Here is a 27853-nt window from a genome sequence, read left to right as displayed (position 1 = left end):
TATTAGCATCTCGTGTAACATTTTCTAAAAAAATTTTAAATTTTTAATTAAAATTTTTTCTAATTTTTGGCACTGAAAAAACTAATTTTAAAAATAAATTAGATTAAATTAATTAAGAGTAACTAAAAAATTAATTTTTAAAAATTAGACAGAGTTTTTAAAGAATTGAACAACCCACCAGGCTAGCGGTTAACTCGTCATCGCAAATCACTTACTTAACTACTGATTTTCGAAGTAAAATGTTCTGAGTTTTAAATCCTAGTAAAAGTTAGTTGCTTTTATATGGATTTGAATGCTAAACAGGAGATACTGATGTACTTTGATGGTCAGGGTTCAATTAACTGCACATCTCAGGAATGGTTGGTCTGAGTGTGTAGAAGACTGCACCTCATTCATGTCATACATCCTCATCTCATTGGGTCATGGTGGGTTTCCTTATTGTGCACTAGTTCAGCAGATTGTAATGTACACATTAAGAAAAAGAAAAAAAATTAGAATATTCATAGTGCAGACTATAGGTTCAGAATACAATCATTTGAAATATTTTTACTTTTTTCTTAGGAATAACTTTATGACTGTCTATATCTCATGATTTCTGATTCATTCATAGTTTACACCCGACTATAATTCACCAAAAATTATTCTTGAAGATTTATATGTTTTTAACATAAAAAATCAATGACATGGGTGCCTAATTTGGTTATTAAATAAAATATTTTGCAGCTTATTAATGAGTTCATTTCATTAATTTCAATTTATTAGTCCTATCAAATAAAAAGTTAGATTTATTGTCTTTATATAAATTAAATAAATAATATTTTAATGTCCTCAGGTTTGTGTTATTAAAAACATTTTAAAAACCTAAAATTATTAATATTAATAACCAGAGGTTCAGAATAGTTTTTAAAAAGCATTTCTGGAATAAATATATTTTTTACATTGTCTGTTTTTAATACTTATGATCAGTATTAGATTTTCCATTACACTTGCAGTAATACATTTAATTTTATTGGGGCATAACTTACAGATGTTTTTATTTTTTTTTTAAATAATGCAGAACATTCATTTTTTGGAGCTAATGCATACATGATGAGGACAATAATGAATTAAATTATGAAAAAATGTTAGATCCTTTTGGGAAATCAAACCCAGGACCAGTGAAAAGGACCTGACTGCTGACCATTACATAAATGTGATGACCGGTATCAGTCTGTATTCTGTTTTTACACATGATTGACCTCATAACTGCTTATTCACAAAAAAATTCCAGTAAATGTTTCAATGTTGGTGTGTTTCAAAGGGAATGTTAAATTAAAGGAATATGGAATTAAGCTCTCATACCATTTAAATTAAGCACTCTGAATTTTATGAAGGGTTAAGCAGACCTTTTCTTTGCCTCTACTGTTGTTTCCACTAATTTTTATGACAGAGTTTGCTCTGTTAGCCCATAGCTGCAATCTGATTTAATTTTAATAATATAAAATATTTATTGTAAAAGTTAATAATTTACAATTTACAATATCTAAACTGAGAGATCACTTTGTTTTTTATTCATTCAAATTATTTTTATTTCAATTAAATAAATAAAAATTGTGAAGTTTAATTATTTAATAAAAATGAAATAATGTTCAGGTAAAGAAAGAATTTTTAAATATTTTTTTTAATCAGTCAGTATCTTGTTGCTTTATCTACATGTTCACTTTTAATTTTGTTCTTCATTTCTATTTATTTTGCTTTGTCATTCAATAAAATAAACATTCAAAAATAACAGCAACATTGTAAATTCTTGTATAAGCAAAAGTGATCAGGTTCATAATATGTTATCAATTGAAGATACCAAGTGTAGCTTGATTTATTCAGTGTAGTTATTTTTATTGAGTTATTGTATAGTATGTCCGAGAAGTCGCTTAGTCCATGCAGTTAACATGCTGCTACTGTTTTAAAAGTCGCGTGGTATTCAGTTGCTAAGAAATAATTCTTTACTGCGGTTGATATCTCAAGGTTACACAGGATACTTACTCGCTTTCTTGTTTCAGTTGAAGTAAATAATAAATGCATTTCATGACAAAAATCTTCAATGAGGATCTCGCAAAGTAGTAATTCTTGATCGATAGAAACAAGCTTCTGGCAGTGTTAAAAACAAACCGAGTGGTTAGTGTATGAAAGAAGTGATTGCAAACACGTGTCGCCATTGGCGATTTGATTGAACAGTCTCCAATTAAATATTTTTGATAATACCGAACTTAATATACTGCCATCAACAATACATGATCATACTAGAAAAGACTTGAATGTGAAACCATTTCAACCAATTTTTGTGAATAAATTATCAGACGAAAACAAGGAAGAGTTTGTTGCAACTTGTGTGCTTTATTAGCATGATGAGTGTTGTTTTCTGCAAAGAATTTTCAGTTTATCATAATTCATGAGCTAGGAATGTAGTTTTCTGGGCTAAGGAGAAATCTCATTCTGTGGGTGAGTTTGAGGGGAATCCACCAAAATGAAGTGATATGAACTGATAATTACATCGGTTGCGATACTTTTTCAGACCATTTTTTTTTTTTTTTTTTGAGTAGTACATAAATAGTAATTCTTACTGCAAATGTTGGAAAGATGGTTAATACCTCAGCATTAAAAAAAAGCATTTTGGAATGTGTCTGAATACAGCAATGAACAATTTCTATGTCGCTGGATTAACCACCATTTACAAGCATCACCAGCCCCAATGCAATGGGCACCAAAAAAATCCAACCTTATCACACCCAACAATTCATTATGGAGATTAATCAAACCATATCTTGATACACATAAATGAAGAATTACATAACAGTATTGGAAAGCCTTTCATACCATAACAAAAGAGATGCTTCACAACTTGTCAGGTAAGATGTGATGTATAAATCTTTGGGTTCAAAACGATATTGCACACACAGATTCAATGGATAAGTAATTTGTAAATATAAATGTTCAAAATATGTTCTAAATCTGGAACATTTCTCTAGTGATGCAATGGACTTTTCAGATATACTGTACAGTTGCAGAATTATTTACTAATATTTTTAGCACAACTAAACAGAAATTCCCACGCACATGGATTCAAACTTGTGTAGTGAATTATATGCAAAAAAAATACATTTTGTTTTGGTTTTGTCTGTGACAGGTAATGTTGAAAGTTATACAAAACTATTCATTATTAATGATAAAAAAACTGTAACAAAATTGTTTTTATATTTATGTCATAACACTTTTAGCTGCTTTTGTATTCATTCTCAGAAGATAAAAGCTTCTTAGCAGTTTATAAAAAGTAACTCAAAGTGTTGCAGATTTAAAAAATAATGTCTTAAAATAAACTTAGTTTCATCTATATCTTTAAAAATTAATAGTTTTGAATTATAAGATCTGTTTCATTTGTTTAGAGTATTGTTTTTGTTGGCAAGTTACAGATTGTTTAGTTCTTTTCTGTTTGTATTAAGAGAAATAATCACAAGTTCTTTAAAATTTGTTGCTTTATGCAAAATATTTTTTAATAGAAAAAAGTAAAAAAAAACCAGCCCTCCATGAATGAAAAATCAGTCCAGTTTGAATTATTGATGAGGATATTGTTTAGTCACAATTGATGCAAAAAAAAAAGCATCTTTAGTTTACATCTGTAAAAAGTTCAAATGTACTAAAAATACTCAATAATAACCAATATTTTATATTCTACATAATTTTATTTTCTTGACCCTCTATAATTCGAAATCTACCAAAAGTACTGTCACCCTGTAAATATAATGCATTATTTAATAACAGAAGGCAGAAGTAGACTAATTTTTTTACTTTAAAGTAACTGTTCATATCCTTCAAATAACTATGACACATGTAAATTTCTGTCATAGTTATGTGTCTTTAACACAAGAAGCCCTTGTTGTAATTGTTTTCTGTTAAGAAAAATGATTTTCTCATAACAAAAACAAAAACATTTCTAGTAGAACTAGAGTTTACTTATAAAATATCTATAATTTAATTGGCCGTAGATGAAATATTAAATTCAACCCATAGTTAACGATGCAGTACTTATTTGGTACATTTAATGAGATAAAAAATCTACTCATTTCTTACTTTCCAGATGAAGATGGTTGATATTCTGTTGAACAGCTATCCATTTTCAAGAATGATTTTTATCTAATCAGGTCCTCTTCAACCATATGGTTATCACACCTAACAGACCTAGACATTTCACTACTGTTTAATTTAATTCAGTTGTATTGAGTCTGAAGCATTGAAATTCCACTCTACATTTATATTTTGAGAGAAGGGAACTATAACTAAAATTAAATACAATAAATTTTTCTCCAGCATATTTGATCGCTTGACAAAAAACCTGTGATAATGCATGGAGAATTGCACCTCTTACAATATGATGATTCCATTGCAACAGCGTTAAAGAAATTTAAGACTACAAAATGAAGATAAAATAATATTCAAACCTGTGTTTAATAACTGCAGTGGTAAAAGAAGTTAAATAACAATTGGTGTTAGTTTTCCTACGTATTGGTTCATTATTTAACAGTAAATAAAAAATATTTTAAAATGTGGGAATAATTATATTTTACAAACTTTTTTTTATTAAAACTAAGACATAAATCATTTTTTTATTATAAATGTATCAACATAATAGAATCATTTCAACTTTTAAGTAGTAATTTCTGCTATTTTTTTATTTGAATACAACATATGAAGTTAATTTTTTTAAATTAATATTAATTATATCTCATAACTGTTTTTTTTTTAAATTTTATATCCCATTTGTTTAATAATAATAGTATATAAAAAGATAGATTAGGATAAAATTTTAGAAGTATTACTATTTCATTACATAGCATTATGATTTGTTTTATCTTTTTTTTTCATTCTGTTCTGTCAATGGAAACTAATGGAACTATATTACGTATAATGAGGCTTACTGATGTTTCTGATTAAAAGGGATGAGGTAAAATAAACTACATCAATACAAATGTCTATTTCAGGAACCAATAAATTATTTCAGTTGAATATTCAATGCAGGTATAAAATGATTTATTATTTTAAATAAAAATATGTCACAGTTAGATTTTACCTTATGTAATATGTGTTATGCCAGCCATTTATTTTTTTCTGATAACTTCTTTTTGTTTTATTAAAAATAGTAATTGATATCTCTAAAATATGGATCAAAAATCAATAAAAATTTTAGTCTAGAATTTAGTATCATCTGGGAACACATTTATAGAAACTGCTTGATTTTAACCGAGACATTTCATTACTTCCATGACGCGTGACGCAATATAAATTACCAACAGACATTATGTAATTTTATTATATATAAATAATAGGACTGTTTCACACATTAGCAAACAAATATGTGTTTTTTTTCTATTTTATTAACCTACTTCAAAAAAGGAGGTTATATATTAGACCCGTATATTTTTGTTTTATGTTTGTTCGCGCATAACTTTGTTACTATTAATCCGATTGAAACAAATTTTGTTGCAATCGTCGCAGCTACTTTTCACGGTGGTACTATGATGTTGAAAAAATTTTTTAGACACAAAAGATCGGCCTGAAAATTGACAAAAACGTTTTTCGCCTTCTGGCTTTTTATGTTTGCGCATAACTTTTTCCTACTAATCCGAGTGATGTAAATCTTGTTGCAATCTACGCAGCTGCTTTTGGTATTGGTACTATGACGTTGAAAAAATCTTTTAGACATAAAAAATCGGTCTGAAAATTGACAAAATGAATTTTATCGCCGTCCGGCGGGTAGTTAGGGGCAGTGGAAATTCTGATATTCTATGTGACAGTATGACTAACTATGACTGACTATGTGTGACAGTAATATTCGACAATGTTGAACATGTAAGAGAGCCACAGAATTTTATTGGGCAACAAGATTGGGCCCTCCTCGTTGACCTAACGCTGTACGTGATTGGTTGAATGAAATTCTTCCCGGCCGTTGGATTGGTCGCTGGTGACCAGATGACAGGGCTTTTGTTTTTTGTTCACGATGAGTCAGAGAAATGCCATTTACGCACGTCCAATAAATGGGGCAGTGTCGGACTCGCACAGGTTCCGCTAGATGTTACTAAAAGCGTATGTATACATGCACCCTCCCGACTAAAACTCTTGTCTCACGGTATCTCCCCCCCCCCCCAGGGTGCCATCAAGCTCAGGGGATCCGCAGTCCCCTTGCATCATCACCAACGCCCACCCTCGCAAGCGAGGACGAACAAAGGCTCCACAAAGGGATGTCCATCGCCCCATCACTGTCCGGTCCTATGCTTTTGCCTCAAATCGAGAACTTTTCCACTAGTGCTTCGCCTTCCTTCTCCACTATTACGTTTTTAACAAGTTTTTACTGCAATCCACTCACGAGGGCCTTTCAACATGTGAGCCACGATGTTGTCCGGTAACAGCCACCAAAAAAAAGGTATGCTCCGGGGTGTCCATCTCCTTACATACACATCTCGGAAACTCTCGCCTTCCAAAACGATGGAAGTAATCAGAGAACTCTCCATGGTCCGAAAGGAGCTGGGCAAGAAAATAATTGACTTCCCCATGACTCCTCCGGACCCACGGTGTGGTACGAAAAGACGGTACGGTAACCCAAAATCGCCCGGATTCCCGCCCGCCACTGCAGAGAAGCCAAAATCCCCACATTTTTCTTCCGAGATAATGCAGATGCCCAGGCCGGCACCGCATAAAGCAACACAGATCTCATCACTAGCAGGATCATCTTCCTGGCTTTCTGTCTGGGCTGTGCTCTTACCGTCATCAGTCTGTCCAGACTGGACATGACACTCTCAGCTTTACGCATGACCTCCCCGATGTGCTTATTGAAAAGGCCCGACTACTGAAACCAAATCCCGAGATACTTAATTTCCTTTGATATTTCAACTCGTACCCCATCCACACTTACAACCATATCTCTGATTCGCCGTCTGCCGATCATGGCCACAGCTACCGCCTTGCTAGGGACCAACCGCATGCCTCTGTCTGCCAGCTACCTGCTCACCTGGGCCACCGTAATGTTGGCCGTCTCCTCTACCTCTGCCTCAGTTTTGCCAGAGATAAGCAAGGCCACAATTCTTACGGCATCCGGGAATGCTAATCTCATCAACCTTCGAAGGCGAGATTCCATAGGAATGAGCCCAAGACAGAACCCTGCGGAACCCCGCCGTACATCTCCAATTCAACCGACCCTTCCTCCGTCATTAGTACCAAGTTCCGGCCATGTAAGTACTTTTTATGGTGGACGTAAGATACTCACTGACCTCCAGCTCGCTAAGAGAGGCCAGCACCACTGACCATGGTAAGCTCTCAAATACATTCTTAACGTTGAGGAGCACCATCTCAGGGATGCTCCTCACTCGTCAGGAACCGGCTGCGCAGCTCCGAGCGTACTCCAAAACATACTTTTATGGCTCCTATTGTCGACCTTCCCCATACAAACCCAAACTGTGTTGGCGAAAGGCCCTCGGCAGCCTCCACCTCATTCTTTCCGCTACGAGACGCTCATACAACTTCCAAACATGTTTAGCAAACTCATCGGCCTGAAGCCGTTTTCGCCGGGATCCGCTCCCAGCCTTTGGCAATAAGACCAGACGGCGCTCATTCCAAAATACTGGAAAACTGTACCCTCTTAACGCCCTATTCATGATGTCCAGGACGGTCCAAGGGTGCGCCTCGGAAACACTCCTCACTATGGTTGCCAGTATGCCATCCGGCTTCGGACTCCTCTTGATGCCGATTCTTCCAGCCCATCGCAGCTCACCGATTGAGAACCGATTATTGTGGTGACAATTTACTCTTTCCCAGTCCTCTTCTTTACAGGGAAACAGTTGTAGGATAGCATGCAGAGCCAGTCCTCTACTTGGCCGAGGGAGGGAGCTCCCAAGCTTCTTCATAACAACCTGATAGGCCCTCCCCCACGAGTTCTCATCCAAGTCCACCAACAGCTTAGACTAACACTCAACTTTTGCCTGCTTTATAGATACGCATAAGGAATTTCTGACCGACCGCTACCGTGTAACCGACTCATCCGTATTGACCGTATCCCGCCATCTGGCCCTCTGAAGACTTCTTCTGGCCGCTGTAGTTTCGGCCCTCAACTTGGCTATATCTTGGGACTGCCAGTATACATTTCTCCTGATGGTCCTTCCGGAGGCATTCGTCACCCAGTATCCTCATAAAATCTTCTGGGCAGACATCATGGATACGCCCTAATCTGGCCGCAGTCGCCTCAACTATCTTTCTTGTCTGGACGATGGTCTTCACTCAGCTGGCCCAGGTCCAAAACTCCGTTCTCGCTGTTCAGGGGGGGTAACTCAGTTAGCTAGTTTAGAGGGCAACGATGTAGGACATTCAAGATGTCAGTATGAGGCCTGCAGCGAAGGCAAAAAGCTAAGTTAAAAAAATCACCGATGTAAATGTCTACTGAGGTATTTACATCGGTGGCATCCCAACCGAGGCCTGTCTTATTACTGTGAGGTGTAATCAGTTGATTAACGGGGGGGGGGGAGATGTATGGCGACCGGAAGCATCACAAGGCGGTTGTCTTCCCCTACGGGTTTGGAATGTTTGAAGAAGGCAATCGCCCGATGATCAGAAGCGAAATCATCCTCAACCAGTCTCCAATCCTGAATGCGTGGCACAAACATTTCTGAAGCCATCATGAGATCGACCACCGATCCTCTCCCCCACCGATAAACATGGATGTGCCTCTAGTGTTGAAGTGTTACTTCAGAGGATGATATGCATGAATGTAAATGAAGTGCAGTCTTGTACAGTCTCAGGTCGACCATTCAATCAAGGTAAGAAGAGCAGTATCCATGATCTAATATTCAGATCCATACAAAAATCTTTACTAGATTGATTAGAAAATCTTTACTAGGATTTGAACCTTAGAACTCTCGACTTCAAAATCAGTTGGTTTGTGATGGCGAGGTTATCCCTAGTCCAAATAGGTGAGTTAACAGCTTTAGATTAGGCAAAGCCAACTGCTAAAGTGAAAGCATTTCTATATAAGCTTTTGCGCATGAGTAGTCAATGATATGAAGTTTTGACTAATGAAAAATATAAAATCAAATCAAGGAATAGGCTCTATATCATTAGTGTATTAGTTGACTCCCCTACAAATCAATTTACTAAAGCAGTGTAAGTAGGTTTAAAAGATGTTAGGAAACAGTAGAGTCTCAAAATTACAGGAAAGTAAACATACTTAAGTTTTATGTGTTACAACTGGCCTATAAAATATAATCTTGTGCAATCAAGAGAACAGAACTTCTTTATATCTTTAAAATTGTAAATTTTTTCCTAATATTTTGATGATTTTTTTCAGGTTGATCCTATGGATGCTGGTACTGATAACGGATTTACATTTACAGCACCAAATTGGGCAACAGAACCACAAGGTGTTATATATAGAATTACTAGCCATTATCCACCACATCCAGCTGGATCTTTTTATTACCCATATCTCAAACGATTACCGCCCATTGCTACTTTCCAGTTTATAAAGGTAATGAATTTTATCTTTAAATACATATGTTACTCATTCTATTTATCTAAAGCATTGACGTATTATGTATTGTAATCTATTTAAATACCAAACATTTGTAAATAATTTTTTTTCACCAACTTTTTGAAGAAAAGTATGATATTACTTTTTGTTGCTCTGTGGAAATGGAGGTGAATATGAATTTTCTTTATGTTTTAAGGTATGAGAAGTATGAAAATATGATTTACTTAAATTATGGTTTCCTTACATATATATATATATATATATATATATATATATATATATATATATATGTTTATAGGCCTATGTATAAAATTTTGTGCCTAGAAAATGTCCACTATTACTAATCAGTCTCACTGAAATTTAAATATGCTGTGTAACTGAAATTGTGCATGTGAAAATTTGATAAGATTGGTTGTTGTCATTCTTGAGTTAAGGTCACACTCAATTTAAGGTCTAAAACAATTTGAGCGGAACAAATTAGAAGCATGGTTCGTTATGATTATCCACATTAAAATCATATTGTGAGAATTAAAAGTTAAAATATTGTGCTTTACGTTGTCAATGTACATTGTACAAAAAGCCTTTATGAACTGTATAGAGGTACGAATAGGATTTTTTAAAAGGCTAGTTGTGAATACAAGCAATCCTTCCGTATCATGAAATACAACTGTATTTATTTATTTAGGCTCAATATACACAAAAATAAATAAACTTACATTTTATGGAAGTTAACCAATTAATTTTGAAATCTATTTTTATATTAATTTAAGATTCTATAAATATGTAAATATATTATAGTACCTTATGATGATAAATAAGAATTTAACATACAAAAATATATGGGGTCAAAAAATGGTGTCAAATATAGATTTGAGCCTAGAACTATCTAAATGAAAACAGGATACCACCACCAGGTTTAATGACTGTACCACTACTCAGAAAAGGTTGTCCTCTAATCTGATTGGTTTTATTTTTGTCGTTTTTTGAAAATGTTTGAGAAGGCAAATTGCAACAGCAAAGATAATTTTAAAAATTAATTTGATTTTGTTGTTGAGTCTTTTTTTCACATTTATTATTACTACAATATTTGTACAACAGGAACAATACAAATACATTTAGACATACATACATGACAAGTTTATTCTTTAACTCAACTTTACATAATACATGTATCACAATAATGTTGTGATGCATGTATTCACCCTACAAACATTAAACTTGTTTTGGGAATATAAAATAGACATTTTTTTTAACTTATGAAAAATATTTATTTCATTCCATAAGTACATCCTATTGTTACTGTACTTTTACTCATTATTTATAAAGTACTATTTTTCTATTTTTACATTATTTTTAATAATATTCTTTGCATAATTAGTGACAACATAAATAGTAACTTGAATTACCTTTATAACTCCATTATAGTTAATAACTACCTAACTACTGGCCAAGTTATTTGCATTAGTTTGGTTAGCATCTGGGGCGAGCAGTTAGTTTTAATGAAGATGCAAAGTAGCATTTCTATTATAATAATTCTACTGTTAACTAATAATTTTAAGTTGTATTGTGCATTTAATTTATTTTAATTTTGCATTTTGTTTTTCATTTAAAGTATCACACATAAAGTATTTTATACTTTTTTCTTTAGATGTGTTCATTTTTTAAAGCATATCTTCTCAGAGACATGTTTAATCAGAGAGACTGGAATTACTTGATGCAAGAGTATATTTGAAAGCTTGCACAGCTTCTCTCACTTCATTTGCCTGCCTGTTTGAGGGGTAATTTACCCCCTAACTTCCTCCTAATTCTCTTATTCCCTCCTTCTTTTGGCAATCTTAAGCCTGTTACAATGCTTCCTTTCTTGGCTTTTACCACCCCTCTTCTTAGTTTCCAATTTCATTTTACCCTCATCTCCACTCTTTTAAAAGAGCTCAAGGGTAATTTTCATAAAATCATACGCTCTGTTAACCAACCTCGAATTTTTCTACCTTCTCTTGCTGGTATTTCTTCCTTGTTTTTTCTTCCCATACCATGACGTGAAAAAGTTTTGTGACCTTTCTGTTAACTTGATTTGGTGACTGCACAAGCAAAGTTATTTATTTATTTTTACTAAGAAAAAACACTCAGAAGATATTTACTTTAATGAGTCATGTTTTCACAATTGTAATTTTTTTTATGTTAAATTTAAAATGATTGCAAAAAAAATCTACCTTTGGCAACAAAAGTTAATTTTAACATAATATGATGAAATTATTTTTTTAATAGATTAATATTGTTTTATATACTAATAATAAACTGTTTTAATCTTTTTTTTAGAATTTTAACTTGGATTCCTGTTTTATCACAATTCTTTCTGCCCCTCTGTCAATTTCCAAAAATCATAAATATTAAAATATAAAATTCATATCCAAAAAATATATATAATGCTTATATCCTTTGTTGGTGTGATCTAGTTAGAGCTTAGCGAAGGTTTTCATTGGGGTCACCTCAGGGATAATATAAAATAAAAAATGATTTAGCAAAAGTAGCAATTGAATAAATAATAGGATATTAAATTAATGCTTTTGAAGGAAATTTTGCATACTCGTACATGTATGTGTGTGTATTTTGTATATATATTGTCGCGTGTTCGCGGCTCAATCAGAATATTGAAAGATTGACAACTGAAAATGTTTATATAATTACAATTTATAGTTTAAAAACTGTTTAAAAATTAATTAAAATAGGACAAATCAATTATAAAAATGACAGTAAGAATAATAAACAAATAATAACAATAGTAATCACAACCACAACAATAATAATAATAAATGTCAATAATAATAATAAACAGTGGTTACATTAAAACAGAATTTAAAGTAATTGTCAGGATTTATTTATAAGTAATTAAATATTATTTATAGTCAGAATTGATTCCCATTGACAAAAGACATTAGCATGACCACTAATCACAGCACTTTTAACCACTAGTCTTGTATTAGCAACAATAGTACAATAAATAAGACAAGTATAAAGTTCTTTCACTTTAAATACCTTTGCTGTTCACAAATAAAACTACCCTAACAATTTATGAATGAAATTTAGAATGAAGTGATAATTATCTCTTTCAGTTTAGTCTAACAGTAACTCACTGAACCCCATTCCTTGTTTTCATCTACTGTCCATACTGAAATTACTTATGATGTCACCTTAATCACACTGAACGTGTACCCACTAGAAATTCACTCATTCACTGACTTGTATAATAACTCCTTGCAGGATACTCTCTCACAGAACTCATACCACTCTCTTGCAGACTCTCCTTGCAGACTGACTGTCAACTGGTCTTCCCCACAGTATTTATACTCCTATCCTCTATACCTGCAGACCAGACCCAACTTGAAACGTGAGAATGATCTTCCACCCTCACTTTTTTCCAAGAGATTCCTACCCTGGTAAGGTAGGAATCTCATGGAATCTGTTTTTTCATTGAAAACATTGGTATAGGTATGTAAGCAGACAGTATTATAAAGGACGATTGTTAAACAGATCCTTTAGCTTTACTAAAAGGGTTTCTTTTAGCCCCTTCCTGGATTCTCCCATTATTATATTTTCTATTACTTTCTTCTTAGTTGGCAGGAATCCATTACTCAGATCTGTTATACTGGTCTTGTTACAATATATTAAAAAAATTAAAAATTATAGTATCCAAAAATGCTGTTTTTCTACAAAAATGTAAAAACATTTCTAATTACTTATTCTAGAAGTAATCTGTTATTACTCTCTTGTAGTAACTCTCTTATAACCTTTCTAAACTTAATTATTCCTCTCTGACTTGTTTATTCACATGTTTTTCCACCTTGCAGTGTAGTTTATTTTACAAAATAAAAAATATTCTTCTCTTCTCTAAGTTTTTTTCTTTAGCCTCAGCCTGAAAAAGATGCCTATCTCCCTGGTCCTTTACAATCCATGTCACTTTATTTTTCTCTTTGGCTTCTTCCTTCATGCTTCATAATTTTCAGAACTTTTATCTTTCAACCAATTTTTTCTTAGGAAATTTATTTTCCTCACTTTTTCTTTAACTTTATCCATCACCTAGTCTTTTTCTGTTAATTCAGTTCACTCTTCCACAGTTTTTATCTCCAGGTTTAGGGATAACTTATTAAAGCCTATCCATGCATCTTTCATGGAATCAGCACCATTATGATACCCTAGTCAGTAATTCTGCTCTAATACTACTGAATAGATCTCTTACTTCCCTCTCAGTTTATAGATGTCTTTTCCCGTATAATACTGAACTATTGTAATTTTTCTAGAGTGATAGATGTACCAGTGAAAAATAAGTCTGAGTTGGGTAGGAACCATTACCAATTATTCATAAGTATGAGTAATTGATAGAAAAGAAGTTTCTTCTTACCTGCAACATAATTTATTTATTGGCACATAACAGAAAACATCCATTTACTGTACACACAAAATCATTATTAGATGAATTACAAACAGTTTTAACAAAATAATAATGGTAAATCCTATCTACACCATACACAATAACCTTCATTATACTCAGCTCAGTACATGTTGTTTTAATCTATGATAATATATAATAATTGCATCTAAATACTACTGACAGTGCAGTTAAAAGTATACACATCTGTACAATTTTATTAAATTTCCTCATAAACAGTAATGATAAATTTATTAGCTATGATGTATGAGCTCTTGACAAAGCAAAAATATCCTTAGGACACCCTTTGACAGCAGGAATATAAATATCTACCATGCTCAAAATCCCAGAATTATCAACATAACAATTTATTAATTTATGCACGTATTCAAGACATGCTAGATTTCTTTTATGCAGCAGTTTTATCATGAAAGGATACAAACCATGAATTTGATATTACAAACATTCCAGCATTCTGAACTGAACACTCAATTGATGTGCTATTATTTACATTTACAGGATTCCAAATGATGACATTATACTCTAACAGAGACCTGATCAAAGAGTAATATAATTTTAGTACTCTTGAGTTCTGTCTGAAAGTACCAGTGCTTTGAATAGTAAATTCTAAATTTCCGCATCAAACTATTTATTTTTTCTATATCACTTTTAATGCAGTTATTGGATTTTATTGAAAATGCCATCACATTTCATTACTGTTTGTTTTATCTTAAAAATAGTTATATCAAAGAATTTCTCTGTCAATTTACACTAAAATCAGTTTTTATACAACTGCTTAATCAGATCTTAACTAATCAAATCTTGAATTGTTGATATGTCAGTTATCTCCTCATTTAGTTAATTTATTAGCTAGAAATAAATATTAATTACATTTTATATTACAGTTTTAATAATTTTATACAATCTGTTTGTGTTCTTCTATATTCATTTACTTTAGTACATGCATGTATTTTTTTTTAACAGTTACGAGAGTACGAATTAAGCGAAGTATTTCATCATGGCGAAGATGACAAACGATACGATTTGATGCGAGCTGACCAAAAAAGTATAATTGTAAATAATAATAATCAGAATAATGATGTACAAATCGAAATGGAAGTTCAAAGAAGAGAACAAGAAATAAGAATGTTACAACAGCAGCAGTTATTAACTACAAGGTAATGATTTTCAGTTTTCATTATTAATTTTTAATCAAATTTAAATATATGTAAAAAAGTAATCTATTTTCCAGTAGCTTACATAACATTTTTTTTTGTAAAATATTGTTTAGTCTATAACATATCCCATGACTTGTTAAAAGTTATAACAAGCAAATTATATACTACTACTTACTAATTATTATGAATCAAATACAAACTTTTCCGTTTATATACATGTCCCCAAATTTGTGGTCTCGTGCGTTGCCATCTCCGTCTCTCTCTTTGTACAATCGGCTGGCCTAGATTGACCTCGAAGAAGATCTTCAGATGATCACTTTCTTGTAACACGCACAATGAAATGACCTTACTGATACTCTCTTCCGAAACAGCAGTTATATCAATCACAGAGCCTCTACCATGACCTATGAAAGTACAGACTCTTGGCGTGTTGATGACCTCCATATTGATTGAGCCCAGCATTGGCGCCAACTCGTAACCACGGCGAGTAGATTTCGTGTCACCGAGTACAACAGATTCGGTATTAAAAATCTCCCGATAAGATGATCGGTCCTCTTTCTGCTCTAATTGTATCTTCAAGTTCATTCAGAAATTCTTCGAATCTCATCACAATTCGGCGAAATGTGATGACATACACCGATAATCGTATGGTCAGTATTCCTCTGCCATATTTTATCTGTACGACTGCCAATCAATTCGATACATTTAATACGGCCGTGTACAAAATTCATCCGTGTCCAACCACCAGAAGCAACCGTTCTACAGTTTGGTTCAACAGCCAATAGGAAATCTACATCTCTGTCATTAGCCACTTTCCGTGCCAGGTCTTGTCCTGACGCCATTCTACTCATATTAATATGTATTATCTTCATCGTCTATCCGTACCACATAACCGGCCACCAGTCTGGTGTCCGACTTTGGCACAATTTAAACATTTTTGTAGTTCTAAACATTCTTTTACTTTATGTCCCGCACCTCCACAGTTATAACAGTGAAAGTACGTTTTGGACCGTTACAATTCTTGGACAAATGCCCTGCGTTCCAGCACTTGTACCATTTGTCTTTGCCGGTGATAATCTTGACGCGGCAAGAATGCCATCCAACTTTTTTTCTTGACTTATTCGTTAAAAGTTTGGTGTTTCGTTAGTAGTAAAACTGTTGTCTTCTGGGTATTCCCAAAAGCGGGCTTCGTAGCGGCTACCCGGAGTAGAATATTTGACCCGATCTCTTTCTTAAACGCCAAAGTCACTTCTTCAGCTGTAGAGTCTACATCGAGAGATCTTTCACGTAAAATTCCGTCTTTCGTCCCCCGTATTTTCTCTCTTCAACTACTGCATCGGTAACCTTGGCGTTTACTCTCAACTTGACGTCATTTCTTTTTGTTGGAGAGTCGACTATCCTCATCTCCAGCGATTCAGCTCTGCCTTTTTTGACGGATAAGATATCATCCGCCATGTCATCCCCGATGCTTGCTTTTACTTCTTTTAATAGGTCGGCGTACGTCGTGCCTGGCTTTTTAATTGTAACTATTGACGTGGCCGGACCTTGAACTCTCTTCTTCGTCACTTCTTTCTCTATTCGGAAAATCTTCCATATGTCGTCAGCCTTATCTAACCTGCGATCCTAATATTCTATAGCCTTGCGTGCCTTATCTCCTGTTTTATCATTTGGTATGTTTTACATACCAAACAAGCGCTGAAATCGGAAGACTCGTATTTTAGTCTTCCGTTTTCAGCTGCGCGGACTCTGTGTAGGGCTTTTGTAAGATTTCTGACTAAATCTTCGCTTTTCTCCTCGACCATGATCACGCTGGTAATGAAATTATCAGAGTTCTTATCTTCCAGGTAAAATATATCCGTACTTCTTGTATCTCTTTAAACTGTGCCACAAGGGATCTTCGTTCCCGCTCTTCGATATTCCAGGGGCAGCTTCTTTTATTGATTTGCCGAATAATCCATTTTCCCAGTGCTCTTGTGACAAAAAGAATACCCGGGCATCTTCTACCTCTTCAGCCGGGAAGCCGTATGCAGGTCCACGCGTTTAAATAAATCTTTTGACAAATTCTTACAATTTGTACATTGTGGCTTCCATATTTTTGGCATATTCAAGCACTCGGTATGCACAATCGTCAATTTCACAGTTGATGTTTGTGTTCTGTTGAATATATGCAATTAATTCCTCAATTTCATGCATCAGATGGTCCATTTCTATACCATCTGAAAGATCTCCATTGCTGCTGTCGTCGATTTTCCTCTTAGGGACTCTGGCCTCGGTCGTCTTCATCTTTTCACAATCATCGTCTCCGTGGCCTTTGTTGTTTTTCAACTTTTCTCCTTTCTCCTGACCTTTATCGCTTTTTCCTTTCACCGAAGACGGTCCTGGAGCCGCAGCAGTACTTCTTTTTTATCTTCTTTGAATTTCTCCGCATACTGGGGAGCGGATCAGACTCCTTGTCGCTTTAATCGGTTGATCAGCCATATCTCAACAACGGGTCACTCAAATTAAAAAGTGACCACAGATCTTTATTCAAAGTTGAAAACCACTCGACACCACATACGGCGATTTCCGGGGGGCAAGACAGGGGGACGGGGGATTTTTAGGGGAAGGAAAAGAGGATTTGTATGTTGCCAAAAATAGGGTCGGAATTTTTTTTTGGGGGTGCTATTTTGGGTCAGTGGTCGGCTAGATCAGATATGGCATGAAACACCTAGAAACAGAAGGGTTTGGCCGGGTGAGGATTTTTTTGGGGGGAGGTATATGTGAGGGTTTTTGGGTGGGGTCAGGAGATATCGGAAATCGGTGGAAATCCGGGAGGGTTTTGGTCTGGCACAAACAGGAAGTCAGAAAAAAGAGAAAAAGTGATCCCCCTTGTAATTGTTTGTGTGAGGACAGAACATATTTTGTCTCGAAGAAGAAAAATTTTCAAAGTCCTTGTTTACATCAACTGCGTGACGTAATACACTTGCACAGTCTTGTAGTCTAACTTAGAATAATTCTAAATAAATTATTTGGTTAAATATTCCAACTCCTATGTTATAACTTAGAAAAAACAGATAAATCTAAATATCTAATCAGTCCGTTGTCCAAAACTCACAAAATTTCACAAGGAAATTAAAAAGGGCTAATCAGTAGAGGAAAATACGGCTAGCACCCTCATTGACCTTACCACGCTAAGTTTTACTGAACGTGTTAACGATAAAAAGAATATCGAAAGCCTGGTCGGCTTACGATAAAGTAGAAGATGGTAAACTAGAAGACGTCTATCCCAGATAACAGTAGACAAGATATCCGTTGTTAGACCAGACATCGTCAGCGAATGTGAAAAGAAGAAACTAGATCGGCTTTTTGTCATCACTACTGCATCTGAAGATACTCTACCTATTATCAGCAAAGCCCGCATAGAGTTACAGCTTGGTCGCTGCTGCCTTTGTGTGCGGGTATTTTTCACTGAGATTTAGGACTTTATGCACGGTCTGGACATTCTCCGAGCTTACGATACGACTGTGGATGTCGGACGACATCGCCTAAGACTGAATAATGAAGAAATAGCGTTGTAGATCCGAGAGGCGAATCACGTTCAGCATTAGTTACACTATTAAAAGATTAGGCGATACCGGCACGGAGTGAGAAGTTAGTAATGGCTGAGTTATAAAATCATCTCAGGGTAGCAGCAGGAGTTATAGAACCTGAGAGTACAGTACCGAACAACAAAGTTCAGATTAGTTGCTTACTAATTTCAAAGGGCGGGAACCTTCCCGTCCATATGGTAAACCTTGAGTAGTACTGAACAAACTGTGTCAAAAGAAACCGCTCTGAGAAGGTGGGAACCTGTAGTCTGGACAATACCAAAATATTCGGAAGAGAAAATGCTGAAGAAAAAGCGACAAATGGATTAGCACTTACAAAAATTAATAGCCAGATCTGTAGCAATTTACAGTAATACCTACTGGACTTTCCAATCCACCAGTAACATTCGAACGTCTAATAGACTCAGTTTTGCGTGATTTAACTTATAAATCCTGCCTAGTCTACCTGGATGATGTAATTTCGTCGGTCGCTTTGTAGAAGAACATCTTCAAAACTTAACAAAACTACTTCCTTCAAATTTGCGTCTCGCAGCCTGTCGAAATACGAAGGAATGTAATCCATTTCGTGAAGAAGTTCAATACTTGATCATATCATCTCAGAAAAGGAGTGATTACGGACCCAGAGAAATTAGAAGTTATAAGCGATTGGCTGCTGCCGAAAAAAACAACACGAATAAAACTTTTCGTGGACTCTGATCGAATTATAAAAGGTTTCTCCTACACGATTAGGCCACTGACAAGACTAATAGAAGATGACAAATTCGTACGTGGTCAAGAAACCGAATCGTTTGAACTCTTGAAGAAGAAATTATATTCAGCTTTAATCCTCAGTCGGATGACAGATTCGTTGCTGATACATATGCAAGCAACATTGAAATCGGCGGGGTACCTTGCAAATTCAAGATGAACGAGTTAAAGGCTATTTAAGAAAAACTCAATCGAAACCGGAGAGAAACTACTGCATGACCCGTCTAGAATTGCTTGCTGCTCAGTTTTAAAAATTTCTGGGGACAGACAGCACGTTGGGTAGAACGTCTTCAAGAATATGACTTCAAGGCACAGCATCGGCCAGGGAGTAAGCATTCAAATTTTAACGCTCTTTCCAGACGTTCTGTAACGTTTATTCTAGTCATTTCCGCAGGGTAGAACAAGCTGGAGTTTCAGTTCTACGTCGAATTACGAATAGCAGCAAAAGATGAAATGAATCACAACTAACAGAATCACAAGAAGAGAATCATTTATTAACATATATAGATGTCGGCTCTCATTTAATTGAAATAGGTTCGGGAAAGATCAAATTGGGGAAAAACAGCAATCAAAGTAAGGTGTACAAAAGTTATTGAGTGTAATGGAATTTTGTGGTACTGAAAGGTAGTATCCTCTGCCGGAAATGATAGTCCTCGAATGAAAGACGGTGCATACTGCAACTTGTTCTCCCAAACAGTAAAGTGAAGAAGGTTCTAGAAGAAATTCATGCCGGAACTCGGGAGGTCACTTAGACGTCAACAAAACATTGAAAAAGGTGCGACAACGCTGTGCATTAAACCATCGGAATTACAGCCGCCAAGATTTCATTTGGAAGAGAGCTGATGCTACCATGAAATTTCGTCTTCGGTTCACCGGCTGGGAAACAACAAACTTCAACATAGACACAGCAGAATTGGTTAGTAACCTAACAGAAGTCTATAATTATGGCTGACAACATTTGAAAATGGCCAATGATCGCATCAAAGCAAGATGCGATGTACAGGCAAATTAACCTGAGTTTCAAGATGGAAATCGACTGTGGCTCTATCGTACAAGTGAAACAGTCGGAAGATGTCCAAAACTTCTAACCAATTGGGAAGGATCATACACTGTATTGAACAGAATCAATCATATCGTCTACAGAATTCAGCGCAATCCAAGAACGAAGAAGGTTATGGTTCACTGGACCGCCTGGCGCCCTACCAGCGAACTGTTCAGGACGAACAGATTTAAGGGGAGCGGGGGTGTAACTGGAAGAAGCTTCCAAAAGAAGAAAGAGAGAAAAACCCAAGAACAAAAAACCGAAGAAATGACAAAGAAATTTTTTCTAGAGGAAATTTATAGAAAAGCGTAGAAGGTGCGGATAATAAAAATATTACACTTGAATAATCAAAATGGTGGTTGGATTACTGGTACTGCAAGTCAGGTCCTAGGACCGGAGATATGAATACTGCAAAGGATCAGCGGGATGATGGCACTTGCAGTTCAGTATAGTGTACGATAAACACGAGTACAATACACGTTTGTGATAAATACGATCACGGTGTGCGGAAGCATTCGAAGTGAGTGCGCGGTAACAAACGAGCGAAGAGTGCGTCACGAATATTCCATTTTTGGTCAGTGGTTAAATACGACGGAACGGAACGGAACGCAAAAGTGGCGGGAGTATCACAATTTTCCCTTCGAATCGCAGAGCCTGGACAGTGTCCCTTACTGCTGTATGATTCTATAATCGGGCGTTTCAGGGGTTTCTTTTTAGTGTCGGTTATAGGATTTAATTTTTGTTATATTTATGGACGGATTTTGTGATTTGCGTTTAAGTACGAGAAGCTGTTCGGTGAGTTCTTTGTGAACAGGGGACAAAGTGACATTACTCATGTATAAAAATGCAAACTAATTTCTTTTTGTAAACATTAAATGTAAATAATTCTTCTGTGTAATGAATTGTCGATTTTGTGATAGTTATCTAGTACTTATAATCTGTCATTAATTCTGAATTAGTTTCTATTAGTTACTGTAAATTTCGAATTAAAATCAGAATTGTATTTTGCTATTTATAATTGACTTATTTTGTGTACAGGAAGTAAGTGATTCTAGAATAATAAATTGTATTTGTAAGACTATTTTCGTATCTAACTCTCAGTATCCTTAACGAACAGCGAACACATAACAGTATGTTCTTAATTCATCAAATAACAATAACAAATAGATTACATGATACATATGGGTAATTAACTCAATAGTGACACATTCATGCTAAAAACCTTTTGGATAGCAGAATGACCATCTTGGTTTCATCTCTACAGCTGGTATGTACAGACTGAACTTTGTTTATCAGCGAGGCATAGCTATTACAGTTACTTATCAGCCCAATTTGATAACTTTCATTCTTATTTTAATATTTCTATAATTATCATTGTTTTTTCATGATTATACACATAATTTATTTTTTTTTAATACTTGATTTAACAATTTCATAATAACTGCTTCAATTTCATAGCTTTAAAGATATGTAATATTTCCCACGTTCCATGTACATTGATTAATTATACTAAAATGAAAGAGCAACGCAAACATTTTTAACTGTTTCTTGTACCTTCCGCTTGAAAGCGCTGGTAGCAAAGATGGTGAACTCCCCCACCCAACAGAAAGCGTTCTGCTTTCTGCAGTTTGTGAATCTGTAATTACCGTTGAACATCTGTTGTGATCCCCGAGTGACAATAACACTTGTAGATGATCTAAACAATTTGAAACCATTGGCTGAATTTGTAAAGGTAAGAGTACAGGACGACCGATTGTATTTGAAAATAATGTTGAACATGTAAGAGAGTTTTGGCTTAGTGTGACACCAAAATTGAATGTTTTTTGAGCCGTATCCCGACAGTAAGTTTACGGACTGTTTTTTTTTCGGAAGCCAGTGTGTGTGGAACGAACTATCTTGATATGTATAACTACGGCTCTTTCATCTGCAATACAAACCACAGAATTTTATTTGGCAACAAGATTGGGCGCCTTCTCACTGGCATCACGTTGTACGTGATTGGTTGAATGAAATTCTCCCAGACCGCTAGATTGGTCGCCGGAGACCAGATCACAGGGTTTATTTGCGTTTCTACGCGTTCGCCCGATCTGAACCCGTGACATTTTTGTCTTTGGGGCTTTATAAAGGAAGTGTATGTACTACCTTTACCAACTGACCTACCCGACTTGAGACACAATGTTGAAACAGCTGTTGCATCAATTACTCCAGACTTGCTTATTAAAGTATGGGATAAACTCTCCTACTGGCTGGATGTGTGCCTGTTACGAATGATGATCACATTGAACGCTTGTAGGAAAATTTATTTAAGTTGCTGTGTCATTTCATGTATAATTTACCAATGTAAGTAAAACCTAATAACTATTAGCCCAACTTTAAAACCCTGATATTCATTTTGAAACACAGTATTTCACATTATCAGGAAATCGTAGTTATGCTTAATTTATCAGGCCTGCAGTATTTACTCTGAGAAATACTGGATAATCTGTATGTTTAAAAACATTGATTTCCATCAGAATTACAACACAAGAAATAAAACAGATAAAATTTCATTTTGTGTAGAATTATTTCTCAATATGATTACTTTTATGAAAAACGGACCTAAATTTAAAATATGTAATATCTTACACTTTAACATACCGTATACATTATTATACAATAATACCCTTGCAATTAATCAAACTGTATGAGAATCAGGTTTATCAGCCAAAAATACTTTATGTAATTTTTAAAAATGAAGACAAAAGTAAGCATTGAATCCTCTCACCACTGGTTTATTGTATGCCATTCAGCCCATTTTTCTAGGAATGACAACTGTTGCAATAAATTGCTTAACACAACACACTGGTTTCCTGCTTAAATGCTTCCTACATACAATTTGTCTTTATTTGATCTAGGAAAGCCATAAGGATGGTTTTACTATATAATACTATTAACATTGTATAGTATTATATTTTCATGTTAGTTTATGTGTGAGTGTGAGCATAGACCATGTGTGAGTGATTGGTAAAAAAAGGAAGATACATTTTATATGATAAATTCACCACAGGCTTAAAATTTGTATGTGGAATATGATCTACAGATTTTGTGATAAGTGAAAATTGTGCTTTACCTAAATTCAAAGCCATAAAATCTTTCATTTAATTAAATTATTGTGATGGATGATGAATTCTGAAGATTTTTAGATAATACCTCTTTATTTCTATTTGAAGTTTTTGTGTAAGTGCTGAAATAAAGTGAACCATATTTGCTTTTTTTTTTTATCTCCATGGATAATGTATTAAAAAATAGATAGCCTTTGTGAACAAAGTAATACTAAATTCTCTGGGCACGTAGCATATTCTTCATCTAATCTCATCCTGTGATAGAACAAAACTATTTTATTTGTAATAAGTAAAACTTGTTCTACTGATTAGTGAAATTGTGGCAAGAAGTGATTACATAAATACAATTAATTGTCTTCATTTAACGATTATTTATAATTTGGTAAGTATTAACATAAAATTTATGCTATCACTGCTGGTTGGTTAAAAATTAAGTATCTCATTGGTTAGTATAATTCAGTGCTGCAATTCATCAAAAAATGACAAATTTTTGATTGATTAAAATTTTATCATCTGTCATTAGTTATCATTGAGTCTTCTGATTAATTGTACAAATTTCATTTTGTAATTGGGTGAAATTTTGCACTATTAGATTTGTTACAGTAAACACTGATATGAGTAATTAAAAGTACGATGTACTGGTTATAACTAGTAGGAAGAAATCCTTAAGTTATAATTGATGAAATAATTTCTATCTTGCAATAAGTAAAATTTTCACAGTAATTAACTCTAATTATAGGTAAGAGGAATACCATTAAGATAGTTAAAATGATTCTAATTTGTTAATTTTTTTGTAAATCTTTACTTTTCATTTGTTTTGAATATTTACTATCTGTTTTAACTGTTCTTTTTTTCAATAAAATATTAAAATCCATAAATTTCAGAAAATATTTTCCTCTATTTTTTGGCCTAGGCTAGAGTATATTCCAGTATAGATTTTTTATCACTTTGAATTTTCAGTTAATATTTTGTTGATTGATGAATTTGGATTCATAAAAGGAGTTTATTAAAAAAAAAAAGTATTTTTTTCTTCCACTGATAGATAAGTGATTATTTACTAATTTTCATGAGATAAACAAAAAGTAAATATGTCTTTATTATAAAATGTATATTTTATATTTTTTAAATCTTCATATTGTTCTAAACCAAAGAAAATTAAAGACTCTCCTCGCCACTTTTCATCAGTCTAGAGAAACCTTGTCGCTTCATATGAACTACTGGACAGCTCTTGAAATAAAAGAAGGAAATTTGTTTCCTCCTTTTCTCTTTCATCAACTTTTCTTACAGTTTCACATATTATTTTAATTACCTCTTTTATAACATAATATATGGCATAAAAAAATTGTTTGCTGATCTGTCCTGATCTGATAATATTCAGATTATTTAATACAATCTGTCAAAGAGAACAAAGAACCCTCTCCCTCTGTCTGTGAAGCATATTAACATAATATGCATCACTATCTCTGTTGCCACTACTCCAAGTATTACTCACTAGTATATTTTGTAATATAATTAACACAAAAAACAGAAAATACACTTATTTCAGTTTGAAATGGACAAAGTAAAACTTTATTAAAATTAATAATCTCTTTATTTATTAAATAAGAGACTTTTAAAGATTTAAACCCATTTACTTAAAATGGAATTACAGGAAAATAAAATAAAATTAAATAATCAAATCGCAATCAATTTTTACTTCACAATGCAATTTCTGATAATAATCCTCATAGAGTTCTTGATCTGTTTGTACATACATAATATATATATATATGTTAGACATGTATTTACATTATTTTCAGTAGGTTTCTTAGTTTGTTGACAGATAGATGCATAATTTCATTATATTTAATTAGATTAAAAGATATAAGTTTATTCTACCAAACATTTAAAAATTACAATTAAATAAAATTTATTGATAAATAGTAAAAAAAGAAAACTTAGATAATGTTTTAGTGGTAGTAAGGAAATTTGCCAGAACTTTTTAAGGAATGAGTTTTGTTCTTCAGTTATGTTTAGGAAAGGCAATACGGTAGTGTCTGAGCCCACTGTGATTTATGAGAGAGATCTAGACTACATAGGGTTGGTTTTACCTCTTATGGAAATTGTTCCTTCTCCCATTATTTGATTGTATTGCATCCCTACCCTCATTATTTCAATGTTCCACCCATTTTATCCTCTAATTTCTTATAAATTAAGTGATTGGTTTGTAAAAAACAAACGTGCTGATATTAGTCTAAGTATTACTTCTACTCAGACTAATAATTTACTAATTATATATTGGCTTTTACTGATCTTATCCAAAAAGTAGTAATTATAGTGTATCAGTATAGTGTGTTACTGTAATGTAAGCAATAGCATAGATATTAAATTAATATTAAAAAAGATCTTTTATAAAATCTTATCATCTTTTCTGCTGTATTATCATCTTTTTATGATATTTAACTTCTTATGATTTTTTAAAAACTGGAAAAATTTTCTTTCTGAAATAATAGATACAATCACAATTTTTTAAATTGCATCGTCCAGACTAATTTTTTTAATTATCTTGTTCACCGTAGTAAATTAAAATGTTATAACCAATATGTGTAGTTAAACTTTTATGAAAACCAAACTTCTTCAAAAACATAAAAATTTATTTTTTATTTTTTTTAATTTGTTCAACTTTCAGAATTAAAGCTGCATTTGCTATTTATATTCATCAACCACTTAAAAATCATTATTTAATTATTAGAACTATAGTATTCAACTGAACAATATGAAATTCATGTTCTGTTTTATGAGGGGTCATTCAATAATTAAAGAGATAAATGTCAGTAGTGGAAAAGCTGTTTAATAGAATAACCTGAAACTGTTTGACATTAATTTTGTACCCCTGATGTAGAAAATATTAGATTTTTGAAAATAATTTGCGTATTATAACCTCTTTTATTTATTTCTAAATGTTGGGTCCATTTGAAACATGTACCACAGAACAACAGTTGTGATAAGATTTTTATTTTCTGTAGGTGTAAAACCAACCAAAATTTACTGCCAGACGTTAATATAGGACAGTAAAAAAAGTGTATTAATCATACAAATTTTTATAAGTGGATTGAACAGTTTAAATTGGACAGAACAAGTGTTACTGATTTTCATCATAGGAAATAAAAATTTGGGAAATTGCTTAAATTTGTAGTGCGAGCACTGCTAAAAGCAATGTTATGGTTTTTCTTTTATTTATGTGTTTATTAACCCACACACAAGCACAAGCACACTCTTCTAACTCCATGATCAGAACTAACAACAATAATCTTTTTGGTTTTTGATAAATTTCTTAAAAAGTACTGAACCCATTTCGACAATATTTATTGGGAGCATCAGGAAAAAATTTCTTAAAAAAAGAAATTGGTTCGAAATGTTTAGCTGTTATGAAATTATATGTGAACATCGCCAAAAAATATAAAAACAGATTCGGCACAAATTGAGAACTTCCTCATTTTTTGAAGTTGGTTAAAAAGAAAGTCCTGGATGATTAATATATAATATGCCAAACCTGACCAAACCAGGACCTTCCAAATGAAAGGCTGAGATATTGCTATGGAAGAAGTTAGTAGGGGATCAGAGGTTGCTGAATGTCTGTTTGTGATCATCATAATTTATATTAAAATTATTAAAAAATGATAACTCACTTTTAAATTAACTAAAATTCTTTCAAACGATTTTTGAAATTAGCAACTTGCTAGTTGCCTGAAGTTACCATTCATTATTGATAATGGTGCTGGCCGTAAAAAAGTTAGGAAACCGTCTTTAATATGTAACAGATAACATTCAAATCAACTCGTAGTATGTTTTCCTCAAATTTAGTGTTTGAAAATCTAATATAGTTCACGTATAATGATGTCAAATGTAAATTACTAAATTTAACAATAAACAACATATCAAAGTAATACAACATAGATTGAATTTATTATGTTCTATAAAATAAAAGTGTTTTCCTAATATGTTTAAGATGAATTTTAATAACAATAGTGTTATTTTTAGTTCTACTGAAAAAGGTGCTGCTAATCAGCTGCAAAGTTTATTTGGAAAAATCTCCATTAATTTGAAAGACATGCTCGTAATTCTTAATAATTTTAAAGTGATATCACTTTTTTTTTTATGCACCGCAAGATGACACCAGCTCATGCTAAAAAGCTTAACACAGTCGCCTCAGGGTGTCGTGGAAGTGCAGTTTGCCTTCCCTAGCTTGTCCGTA

The 27853-nt window shown here is 33.5% G+C and overlaps 1 protein-coding gene across 1 annotated transcript in view; it reads left to right on the top strand.

Moving 5' to 3' along the window:
• Positions 1-27853, top strand: part of mspo (M-spondin) — a 61173-nt gene that overhangs the window by 16844 nt on the left and 16476 nt on the right. Inside the window, exons 3-4 of the mRNA XM_075366127.1 lie at positions 9359-9538; positions 14949-15142. Of these exons, the coding sequence (XP_075222242.1) occupies positions 9359-9538; positions 14949-15142 (374 nt within the window). The remainder of the gene's footprint in view (positions 1-9358; positions 9539-14948; positions 15143-27853) is intronic.

The sequence above is a fragment of the Lycorma delicatula genome, chromosome 5 (assembly GCF_047948215.1).
Source record: "Lycorma delicatula isolate Av1 chromosome 5, ASM4794821v1, whole genome shotgun sequence".
Taxonomy (NCBI): domain Eukaryota; kingdom Metazoa; phylum Arthropoda; class Insecta; order Hemiptera; family Fulgoridae; genus Lycorma; species Lycorma delicatula.
Note: the sequence above shows the minus strand (reverse complement) of the source record. Positions and strands in the feature narration are given on the sequence as shown.